Source organism: Symphodus melops (genome assembly GCF_947650265.1).
Source record: "Symphodus melops genome assembly, chromosome: 15".
NCBI classification, from domain to species: Eukaryota; Metazoa; Chordata; class Actinopteri; order Labriformes; family Labridae; genus Symphodus; species Symphodus melops.
In genome coordinates, this window is record NC_136705.1 from 21,257,849 (window position 1) to 21,270,336 (window position 12,488).

At 43.8% G+C, this 12,488-nt stretch overlaps 1 protein-coding gene across 1 annotated transcript; it reads left to right on the forward strand.

Annotated features, from left to right (window-relative positions):
• Positions 1-1,479: 1,479 nt before the first annotated feature.
• pprc1 (PPARG related coactivator 1) lies at positions 1,480-11,986 on the forward strand. The gene is made up of 14 exons (XM_079362383.1): positions 1,480-1,675; positions 3,904-3,999; positions 4,129-4,278; positions 4,895-4,975; positions 5,063-7,022; positions 7,425-7,475; positions 8,226-8,286; positions 8,568-8,635; positions 8,936-9,638; positions 9,728-9,931; positions 10,041-10,113; positions 10,207-10,328; positions 10,657-10,808; positions 11,513-11,986. The coding sequence occupies exons 1-14, from the start codon at positions 1,595-1,597 to the stop codon at positions 11,611-11,613; spliced, it is 3,903 nt and encodes a 1,300-aa protein (XP_079218509.1). The 5' UTR covers positions 1,480-1,594; the 3' UTR covers positions 11,614-11,986.
• The last annotated feature ends 502 nt before the right edge of the window (positions 11,987-12,488 follow it).

A 12,488-nucleotide genomic window follows, 5' to 3' on the forward strand; every position in this document is an offset into this window, starting at 1 on the left:
ACATCGGAAGCTTCAGCGTAAAAGCCCTGTATTGAATTAACTACCACAGAGTTGATTTCAGCACTTTTTCAGGGTTTATATAGCTCCACACTTTCAAATCGAGTCAAATTAACACCAGATTAAATCAGTGTTTCAAATAATTAGTTTTTAAATAGCAGGCAACCACTATTTACTAACAAGCAAAAAAAAAACTTAAAAATCTGATGTTTAGCACTTTAAATTCCTCTTTAAGTCTGAAAATGATGCACTTGGCTTGGATCACTGTCAGGTTGAAATTAAAGCTCCCATGGTCTCACCCTCCATGTGTTGAAAAACAGCATTTCATTGGCTTCATGAAGGATCTCAGACAGGTTTCTGACAATGGCCTCGGCGATTCCCCTTTTTCAGTCCACCCATTTTCTGAGAGAAAAAAAGGACACAAATGTTGCGCACAAAGCCAAATTACAACACAAATATAGGTCAATCAATGCATCACACATACTGGCCAAAAGTGAGGGGGTAAATATGAGGGTCATAATGCTTGGAAGGTGCAGTGAAAAAAAAAAAAGAAAAAAGAAACCCCCCCCAAAAATGATGGCTTAATAAAGTCTACTTTTAAATTCCAGCTACTTTTTCTATTTTTATATGAGTACATTTTTAAACTGGTACTTTTACTTGTGTTTAAGTAAATGTGTTTTTTTTTAAAGTAACAGTACTTTTACTTGAGTAGATAGATAGATAGATAGATAGATAGATAGACAGATAGATAGATAGATAGATAGATAGATAGATAGATAGATAGATAGATAGATAGATAGATACTTTATTGATCCCGAGGGAATTTCAAGGCATTCAGTAGCAGTATACAGACTTATTTTTACAGTCTATGATACAGACAGGCAGGACCCCCCCCCCCCATGGATTTCATATGCCCCCTCTAAGACTAAGGTCTGGTGACGGATCTGGCCCTCTGGTGACCACTTTCGACAACTGCAGGATATTATTGTAAAGTCAGAAAACAATATGCTGCCATACAGTAAAAAAATATAAAATACACTGACCTCATCAAACAGAATGAATAATGCAATGAAGGTAAATTCTGTTATCAAAATAGATGCCAATTACTTTGATTAAAGGGCGGATTTCTTTTAAGGTATTCAATCAGTTTAGCTCCAGTATTAACCTGCATGTATGCACTGTTTGTATCCTGTCGTAAAACAGAAAAATCCTATTCACATCTATTTCATCAGACAGGTGCCTAGGAGAGCAAAGTGTCTATAAACAATTTTTTGACGGTGGTTTACCAAATGCAACGAAATACTGTCTGAGTTTGCAAATGAATGAAAAAACTAAATAAACTTTGTTCACAATGAACTGCAAAGTTATGATTAGGGCGTCTTTCTTTTACAGCCACACATACACACCAAGAATGCAATTTTGAACGTGTTTTTAAAGAAGTACAACAAAACGTGGCCACGTGACCCCTGACCCCCTGCGTCATTTTTGCCGGGAAGGCTGGACCACGTGACTCCTGCCGGCGTGCTTGTTCCTCTTCTGAGCGATTCATCACTTTTTCATTCGGAAACGAGCCCGAGCAGGGAGTAACGCAGGCAAGATGGCGGCGCGGTGGGGAGCAGGCGAGGAGACTTTAACAGCGTGCAATATGGATTTATTCCCTATGGATACACTAGACGAGGTACCCGATATGTTCTGTGTTGTATTTCCTATCACACAAGTCCACTGTTACTGGGTGGGATTGTGTTTGCAGAGGCTGCTTGGAGTGTGTTGTTTGCACTGCGCGTGGAAAAGTGACACGTGGATGCAACTGTAGTATTTCTAGTAAAACTTGTTCATAAAGTAGAAAATGTGTTATTGTAAATACAACCACAAACCCCCCTGTGTGGCCTTGTGTTCATTTATTACTACATAATTAATTTTTTTAATGCCTTTCCTGCACATTAGGGTGAGGTAATGCTAACTCGTGTGTCAATGTGGCTTTGGCCAGGTTGCCTTCTTTTCTTTTCTTTTTTTTTTACAAAAGTGTCATTTGAGAAATGATGTGACAGTGTGTGTATGTTAATGTCAATTTGTTTGGCATGTGTTAAATGTGTTCAAATAATGTGTAAAGAGCGCAGTACGGTCATGTCAGTGGTTTTGTGGGGAGAAAGTGAAGTCCACCATCCATCCGCACGTGCTAAAAAAAACAACACTGCTAGGTGCTAGTCAGAGTTGCTAATTGTTCAGCCTGGCAGAAGTCACGGTACAGAGTTAATTTAGTCATGATGTGGTCGAGTCAGAGGCTTGATGCACTAGTTTAATCTGTGCTGCCAATCACGACATGTTAAAGACACCTATGAAAGTGCTGCAGCACACCAAGTTTTCATTCAAGTCGTGTGTGTGTACCCACATGTGGTTTGGTCGTGTTGAATCACATGTAGGGCTCGCGCATGCGCAGAAGCTACAATCAATCAAGTCTTAATAATGCACTCCATACAGTCAGTATTTGTGTTTTTCAACACTCTGGGTGTTATTGCACTGGGTGTTTATGAAGTGTTAGTGAGTTAGTTGTTAAACTAAAGGATAGGGGCCCATCTGAGGGCCTCGCCTGGGTTTGTTGTAGTTCAGCACGTGTGCGTCTAAAGGGAGAGTGACGGGGTGCGGCGAGGGACAAACATGTCTGCGCGCTGTCTGTGCATGTGTAGACAGACACGTGGTTCTCTGGACAGTGCTCCTGAGTTTTCACATAAATGTTACTAACTTTATCACTGATGTTTAACCTTGTAGGGGGACCTGTGTGCTGTACTTAATCCCCCCCCCCTCGAGATTAAAATTAAAAGTGTAATTATTTCTATTTGTCAGTAATGACAATTTAGCTTTGCTATCATTCGGCAGTGTGCTTAGTTAAAACTATAACACTTGAAATTATTATAGTAATGAAGTATTGACTTGACTAAACCAGTAGAAACCTGTTCATGTATATTAGTCATGGTAAGAAGTTTTCTCCAGAGTTTTTGTTTTCCTCTTTGTGGAGCTGGAACTGAAAACCACTGTTTCCCACTACCTGACTCTTATTTTTAAACGCCTGACATGGACTGCACCATCCCCAAAACCAAATACTTAAACTACCATGAATTATTTCTAGCTTTAACGTCAACTTTGAATAACATTATGTCTGACAAAGAAAAATGTCTCAAATCAGCTGGGCTTCTTTTTTTAAAGAAGGGAAATAAAATAACTGCACCTGTAGAACTGCATATGTGCATAATTGAGTCGCTCAAATGTAAATGGAATTGAGCTCGTCTAATGAGTGCTTTGACTCTGCAGGTCACACCCATTCACCCCCTGAAGGCAGAATCTGCTATATAAAGGGGGGCCATCAGTAATGACTAATCCATTCATAAACATTCAGACGGCCGACGTAGCAACATGGGGTTATGTGTTGCCAAAGGACAGATCGGAGCTGGGGGATTGAACCCGCACCTTCTGGTTGAGAGAACACCGACTTTAACACTGAGCTACAGTTGCCCATTGTGTGTGTGTGTGTGTACAATGAATATGATTTAAAATGGGGCATGTTGCAGTCTGAATGTTACCTGTTTGAAATGATCAGAAAGCTGACGGGTGTAGTTTTTTGTATTTATGTTGTCCTCGTCCATTTTGTTCTTGCGCAATTAAACAGAGATGAAGGCGTTCATTAATTGTCTGTGCAAAAACAGGTTTTTCTGGCCACAAGTGTCAGTGTGCACACTTCATACTAGTAGTGTTACGATCTTTTGTTCCCTTTTTTACCCTGTCCTTTACTCCATATGTGGGAATCAATAATGCCTCCTCTCTAATCTTACAGTTATGAGTTTTAGACTGAATCTTGAATTTAGCTTTGACTGTATTTAGCCAAATGAATATCAAGTGTGTCTTTGTCTCTAGACTGCTGGCCTGAGCCCTGGAGAAACTCTGGAGGCCCTGCAGAGCTGCTTGGACCCCTCTATACTTTCAATGTTTGAAGACACACCTACAACAGAGGCAAGCCTGATTTTAAAGGGGACTGAACGATGAACATGAGACATTCAAGATGTGTAAAACATTGTACAAGTTTCTACATACTCCCCCTCCTTGTGCATGCTATAATCTAGACTCCATGTGTTTATGTAGACTAAAGGACTAGATGAGGAAAGTGAAGCGACGCTGCTAACCGCCCTGACTGAGATCCTCGACAACGTGGACGACGAGAACCTGTCCCCGTTTGACACACTGCCCGACGCAGACCTGTTGTCGGGTCAGAAGGGCAGAGAACACTCTCCGGTTAGTGTCCAGCTGTCTCACATAACTCGAAGTGCTCCTCACCGTTTCCTGTTCACGACAGCCGCCATCTGCTTCTTGAGCTCTGGACAGAGAGAGTGAAAGCGGGTGGAAAGAAAACCTGCGGCCCTAAAATGTTCTTTTTTGGGGGGGGGGTGATGTACTTCAGAAACCTAATATTTAGGTTTCTGAAGTACATCAAGAACAGCAGGCATTTGACTTGCTGTTTTGGTGCAAAGAGTTAATTCAGAGATCCAATCATAAGACAAGCAGCTCAGTGTGGGCGGTTATCACTCAGGATGAGCATCATCTGCAGCACAAATACTGTAGGCTGCTGATGTTCATTATTGCTGGAGGAGTTTAGCTTGTTGATAGTAAAACACTAGCAAACACTTCAGGGGATTTTTTTTTTCATATTGCGTATTGCAGTAGCTTTAGAGGCAAGTGAGGTCTTCTCAGCCAAAGGTATGTGTATGAGCAGTTTGTAAACCAGTGTGACCAGTTAAGATGGACATTTCCGCTCAGTCAAATGAAATGATTTAAAGCCACAATTCCATAAGTTTGACGTCTACAAACGAAACAAACTGATAACGTCACATGTTTGTTTTGTATTCTTCAGCTCAGGAGACTGCTCTGTCTGTCCCGCTCTCCTCCAGAGAAAGACACATTCTGTAACACAAGACCCCTATCAGCTGGAAAGGTAGGTCTCTGCACCTTCAAGAAGATGGAAAGGCTCCCATTGGACTGCTTTTCAAATGTCCATCTGTTCTTGTCTGTCTGTATCCAGAGTATTCCCAGGATACTCGCAGACTCTCTCCAGAGAAGTGACGGGGAGGAGGAGGAAGATGGCTCCTTCACACTGAGTCCGGTGAGCCACGATTCGTCTCCTGACGGCAACCTGCTGGATTGGACAGGTCTCACCCTGCCACTCCCCATCACCTTGGAGCAGGAGGATGACGAAGGCATTGCCGTGTGCCTGGGAGACTTGGTCAGGCACATGCACCCGTACTGTATGACCTTTTGCGTGGAGAATGACGAGGGGGAACAGATGTTGCCTGAAGGAGGCATCTTACTTGAAGTTGTTGACCAAGGAGAAAATGGAGAGCCGATCCTGGCCATCCCAGACATGGATCTCCCAGCCCCTCTTGCACTACAGGAGCAGAAGGATTCAGAGGAAGTTGCCTCTGACGACAGTTCAGAACACATAGTAGTTGATGATGAAGATGTAACGGTCACAGAGTCTCCGGTAAATGTTGTGACACCAGGCATTAAAGATGAGAGGATTGTTGAGAGACAGAAAAAAGAGGTTAAAAAGAAAAGCCCCTCCAGGAGAAAAAAGAAAAAGAAAAGCAAGGAGCAGCCTCAGTCTGAACCTGTGGAAGGAAGAGTCCTGAGGAGTGGGAGAGTAAGAAACGCAGCACAGGAGTCGCCCAAAAAGCCTGAAAAAAAGATGGTCAAAGGCGTAATGAAACAAAGAATCCCAAAGGCTCATCCCGCCCCAACTCAAACTGCTTCCTCCAAAGAACCTCAGAAACTGAACGCATGCCAAACTGAAGTTGCCACTACAAAACCTTTGCCTGTAATCAAAATACAAGATGCCACATCTGAAGTGTCTCCAAAGAAGGAAGCTGCCCTGTTAGATGGCAGCACTGAGGAGAATCAGCCCATGAGTTCACCCGCAGTGCAGAGTGCTGAACAGCCGGCAAAGACCCCTGAGAAGCTTGAAGACTCGACAGTAGCTCCCTCTGCTGTCGCCCCCCAAGTGCCTACCGAGAGCTCCACAGCTGCTCCTGCTGTCCTAGCACACCCCATGACACCACCTGTAGTCGAGGCCCTCCCTCCTGTGGCCCCTGCAGTCCCAGAGCCGAAGCCCAAATCCCTCAGTCTGGCTGAGTACAGACGCCTGCGGCAGCAGAAGAAGCCGGCCCCAGTGGAGAAACAGGACGACCACAGCACCAAGTGGCCGAGCCTCCCTGAGCTTCCCAAAGAGCTTCCTCCTATCCCCTGCCTGCCCGACCCCAGCCCCAAAGATCCTCGACGCCCAAACCTCCAAGCAGCAAAGAAGGAAGTAGAGGAGGTCAGACCTGCCTGGCAGCCAAGGGGGCCGTGTGCACCGCCTACACCTGAGGCTCTGTTGGTGCCACCCGCCTACATGGTGGCCTCATCCAGCAAGGCTTCCGCAGCAGCATCTGTATCTAAACCCCAGCAAACACCTGACGAACCCAAACCTTCTCCCCCTCAAAACCCCTCGAATGTATCTGCACCCCCCCAAACCACTGCTCCTCCTGCAGCACTTTGTGCACCACAGAGAGAGTCTCCAGCTCCCTCATCAGATGCAAAACGTTTACCTGCACTTTCAAAAGGAAATAGTGGAGTAGTTGAAAGGGTCACATCTCGACCAGTATCTGCAGAAGTCACTAAAACCACTACAGAGGTGACGAAACCCGTCGCTGCTACTGTGTCTGCGCCCAGGAAGATCACGGTTGTTTTCCCAAAGGCACCCGAGGTCTCTGCTCCGCCCTCAGTAAAGAACAGCCCCTCATCTGATGGCGTCTCCTCCAAACCCACAGCCAATGGTACGACGCTCCGTTCTTCTCCTGCTCATCCTCCATCAGACTCCCGGAGTCTGAAGGCCTCCAAACCTGTGGTGCTTGAAAATAGAATAGAGAAACCCACTACAGCACTGAAGCCTCAAAGTGCAAAGAACCCCACACAGGAGCTGATCGAGGCCTTCACCAGTGAGATAGGTGAGTTGTAAGATGTTAAAACTTCTTTTGTGTAATGGACCCAAATGCATGCAAGCGACAAAGTAGCAGCTCGTATTCAGATACAAACCTACAAACTTGTCATCGTACCATGTTGACATCTCCCATTTGATCCAGTCTTGCTTGTTGCCTCGATTAAAAAATAAAAAAAAACACCATCTTTGGTTCCTTTTTGGTAAAGATGTCTCAGGTTAAATCAAACAGCCCTTCATTTTTATTCCTGGTTTTCACTCTTTTTTGTTCCTGTAGTTCCCAGTGTCAGTGTAAACGAGCTCTTGTGTATTGGAGTGTGTATAATCGTGCACTACTTAAATAATGGTTAAACTGCACCGCTCTATTGTGTTTTTACGATGACAATAAAGAACAAATGTTGCTTCTTTTTAGGAATCGAAGCTGCTGATCTGACGAGCTTGCTGGAGCAGTTTGAGTCCAAAGGTAATAAAAGTGACTGATTTTAAATGCGTGATGTATTTTTGGAGAACTTCATGACACACTGTAAGTGCCAGCACAATGATGCTCGTACTGCCTGGTGGATCACTTGGTGATGTATCGAGCTAAATGTAGTCCGTGTCAGTTTTCTGGTTTTTCCAAGACGAGTAAAGAAGTGTATTTATCAGCTGTGGGTTCATGGGCAGAAATACCTTCATAGAAATCTTTACAAGTGAAAAGTTATAATTCTGGTCGACCGTAACAAAAGTGACCCAGAGAACCACTACATCATGAGGCTATGGTATACATTTACTATTATCTGATTCCCCCTTGACCCCTATTTAACATTCAACGATTTGGGGGGACTTGTAAATGGCTTTTTATCTGCTGAAATGTTCCCTTTAAGAGCTGTGAGCAGCGGGAGGAGAGGAGGGGGGCAGAGAAGCTGCTTTGTGCTCTCGTCTACTCAGCTGCTGGAATTCTGCCCCGTCCGCAAATCCATTTAACCCTCAGCCTGCTGTCTTTGTTTGAGTGGCTGTGTAAGGCCCATCTGTAACAAGTGGCTGGACATTGCTCATGTCCGTTACCCTTTTATTGAATGTTCATATCGAGCACTAAAGCTAATGTAGCTGCCGGACAGGTTGGACAGTTTATATGACATCATTCTAGGCCAACTATGAATGTACACCATCTCCATTGATTTGTTTTTTCCTCCCTGCGCTCTTGCACTCACTGCCTTGTTCCTTCTCTCTCCAGCCAAAGAGGAGCAATGTGTGCCGGAGGTCTCTGGTAGAGCAGCTGCTGTAGGAAACTCTAGGTGAGTTACCCTACAGCCGACAAGCTGCTCGGTGCGAGTGATGGGAAACCCCTGAGAGAGCCGTGTGTGTGTGCGTGTGTGTGTTTGGAGGTGATACACCATCACCTTTGACCAAGACCTACCGAGAACCCTGCTTTTGTCTGGCCAAGTAATGGCTTCTGCTATCAGTTTGGGCGTTGTGGTCTAATCTTGGTGTTATTTGCGCTCTTCACTGGCTGTGACCTATTCACACGACGAAGGTAAAAGCGGATGTGCTGACAGACCCTTGTGCTACTTTTCAGCGTTGAGGTGGCTCCAGAGAAAACTGTTGTGGAGCGTGTGAGGGCCGCCGACCTCTCGAGCACAGCAGGTAACTAAGACTTCAGGCTTATGTTACCTCCAGAACAACTCATACAGTTTGTTTTCTAGTGTTCACTCTGGAAAGAGTCTTTGCGTTTAATAAACCTCTGGAACCAGAACATTACCAGAGAAGTGACGTACAAACATGAAGTAGATCGACCCCAAATACGACCTTGAGTGACTTTCTAGCTCTAATAAAGTAACCTTTAATTTACTTCTGTATTTTTTTTAGTTGCCAGTTGTATTGGTAGAAGAATGTTCTTTGAGCATATTGTGGTCAAAGATGATAATGAATCTCTCTGTGCTTCAGCTCTGACTCCTCCAGCCACTCCTCCCCACCAGATGTGGAAACCCCTGGCCCCTGTGGCCCTGCTGGGGAAGGCCAAGGCAGGAGAGGCCTCAAAGTCCAGCCCCTCAAAGATCATCCAGATAGAAGCCCGGCCTCTGCCCTCAGTCAGGTCCCGCAGCAAACCCACTCCAGCTGCTGCTGCTGTATCCGCAGAAGTGGCCTGCCTGGACCATGACTACTGCCTTCCCAACAAAGGCGCTTCAAACAGTGAGACAGGAAAGCGCTGGAATGTCAAACAGCAGTCTTTCATCACCATTAAACCAATCACTACGCAAACGCCACCAGCTGTCCCCGTGTCATCGGCCCAGGCTAACACAAACGCTGCAGCCAAATCCCAAGGTTTTCCTCGCAAAGAGCCCCTGGATCACAGGACTGATGAGGTGCAGAGAAGCTCTGTGCTGGAGACTCCTGATGCTTCGCCTTCTCACCAGGAGACTGATGGCACTTTCAAAGAGGGAAGCACCAGGAGAGGACCTTCTGGAAGGTCTTACCGCCGACACACTGCCTCTCGCACACCCAGCCCCAGAGCGGGTCACAAAGAGAGGACCGGAGGCTGGTCAAGAAAAAGATCCCGCCGCTCTCCGAGCCCCATGTCGAGTGGTTCAGAGTCAGACTCCCAGTCCTCCAGATCTCGGTCTAGATCCCAATCTCCCGCTAAGAAAAGGTTAGGCCCACAGTCAAAGTATTTGACTGCAGCACTTTTCTGTTTTGAATTCCCTTCCTTCTTACTTAAAATCCGTGGTTCTTCTTAAGGTATCGCTCTCGTCATCGCGACAGAAGCTCCAGCTCCTCTTCCTGTTCCTCCTCTGGGTCCTCTCGCTCCGTGTCCCGCTCCCCGCCCAGAAGGCGGAGGTACTCTTATTCTTCCTCTCGTTCTGGCTCTTGGAGTCGCTCCAGGTCACGTTCTCGATCTCCTCGGAGGCGAGGGCATTGGAGTAGGAGCAGAAGATTGCACAGGTAGAGTGACTCATGCTCACTAATAATAACTGAATGTAAACGGATGTTATACTTCCACAAATTTTACTTTGAAAAGAAATAACTCACAGATTTATTTTGTTTTCCTCAGTCCCATGCAGACACCCCAATTTGGCACGAAGATGAATGTTGAAGAGGTGAAGAGATGCAAGGAGAAGGCCATTGTAAGTGGACAGTCTTAAAAGTACACAGGTCTTCAAGCTAATCGTAAATGTTTTTACCTAGCTTAACGTGATGGACGACTTGTGTTCTCTCAGGAGGAGCGTCGGGTTGTTTACGTTGGTCGAATTCGGGGAACGATGACTCAAAAAGAACTTCAGGAGCGCTTCACCCTTTTTGGTGAGATTGAAGACTGCACCCTGCACTTTAGAGACCATGGGTGAGTATACATTGAGCTAGTGCTGCACATGCACCTTTTTATTGCCTTCTTTTTTCCCTTTAAATCCTTGGTGGTATTTCTGACATGAGCTAAATGCACTGTCTTTGAACCTTTTTGGTCTTTTCCTGTGACCTCTTAGGCCAAGCTACAGTGCTACAACAATCGGCTTGTTCATAACTGGAGCCTCCTGGCAGCACTCCCAGGTTGCTCTTTTAAATGCAAGTCACAGCTCCAATCCAAGTACAGGATTTAACAAGACCCTTAACACATGACTGCACAAGCCAAATGAAAGATAAACTCAAGCTAATGTTCTTTTTATCCATCGTAGGGACAACTACGGCTTTGTGACCTATTATGACACCAAGGATGCTTTCACGGCCATCGAGAATGGAAGCAAGCTGCGCAAACCCGATGAGCTGCCGTTTGACCTCTGTTTTGGTGGAAGGAGACAGTTCTGCCAGAGCAGCTATGCTGACCTGGGTAAGCATAAATCCCTTCATCAAAGTCCCCTGAACAAGGATCAGATTCTTCCTGATTTATACAGAATTATTGTCTTTTTTTTCAACTGAAAATATAGACTGAGACTTTCATTTAAACTAAATATAAATTATCATATTTGACTGCCTCATCTTTCTCTGTAATGCATTGTACTATTTGTTGTGCTGCTTCTTGCTTTTAACAAAGGAAAAAAATCTGTATTGTATGAATTTAATTATTTCAAGGCCTAAGGATGAAGTAACTTATTTCATGACTGAAGCTATCAATGAAAACAGGTCTTTTTTGACTTGACCTACTTTAGTGACGCTACATTGTGAACAAATTCCACATGATCTGTGTCGATGTTCTTCACTTTTTCTGACAAAGATGAAGTTTGAAAGAAAAAGTAAATTGTGTTCTTTTCTCCAGAATTGTATTTCAGTAAGTTTGGAAAGTTGTGACCATTAATTATCATTCGGGAAAATAAGATGTTAGTCTAAAATATATATAGATTTATTTTTTTTAATTTTTTTTTAACATTCTGATATATTGCTTCAAGTCCAAATTATTCAGATATTCTGGCATAAACAGATTCCATCAGTTGCAAGATTTTTTTTTCTCTCCAACTAAACCGATTTTACCAGTGAATTCTGTCTTTGTCTCCATTTTTTTAATGCCACACTGACTGTCTGACCTTATCTTTACAGATTCAAATAGAGAGTATGATCCATACCAGGGGAAAGTCAAGTGTCAAACACTTGACTTTGACACTTTACTGAAGCAAGCCCAGCAGAATCTGAAGAGGTAACGAGAGGCCTGCAGCAGGAAGCAGCTGACACTTACCTCAGAGCCCACAGTTGGCTCCTCACCTGCAACACTGTCATTACTTTTTAGTTGTTGCATACATTTTGTTTGTTTTTGTTTATATTGTTTCTGCAAGCTACCACCTTCTATTGAAGTGAAGATTTGTAATGAAAGTAGTAAAAGAAAAAAAATGGAATAATGGAGAGTAATAATTTTTTAAGAAGTTTATTTAAATGTTAAATTCAATTTGAATTGTATGGAGAGAATCATTTTTAAAAAAGGGGGAAAAGCATGTCGACTGGAACTCCCTTGGTATTGGGAGAGGTTGTTATACATTATGCAAATGTACTACGAACCTCAATAAAATGAAAATACTGCTTTGTGTTTTTGTCTGACTCTTTGGGTTTATTAATTAAGTGACTTCTCGTGAGTCTGTTTTTATTTGACAGAGGTTAGAGACTGTTTTAAAATAGGATATTTGAAAGGGAAGAGCGCAAGTTTTAAAGGGCAATAGTTTTGATTGTTCAATGTCATGGTCATGCTTATCTTAGATTTTCACAGCAGGAAAAAAGAAACTTCATTTTTCATTTACAAAGGCTCAGGTTGTTACATCTTCCAGTTAGCTAGAATACAAAATATTGGACTCTTGTAAACTCCACCAAGTGGTTCGGTATGGTACCCATAAACTCACAAAAGTTGGGAAGGGTACCAAAATACATAATTGGTACCATCCTACTTTTTTGGTACCCTTTTCGAGTCCCTTGTTTACTATGTCCCTTGCTGAAAATGGCTTTAAGTTATATGTGCTGTATGTACTCCTGTTCAACCTCTGTTTAGCTTCTGTAACAAATTATCAGCTATTTTAAAAGTGTATAAATT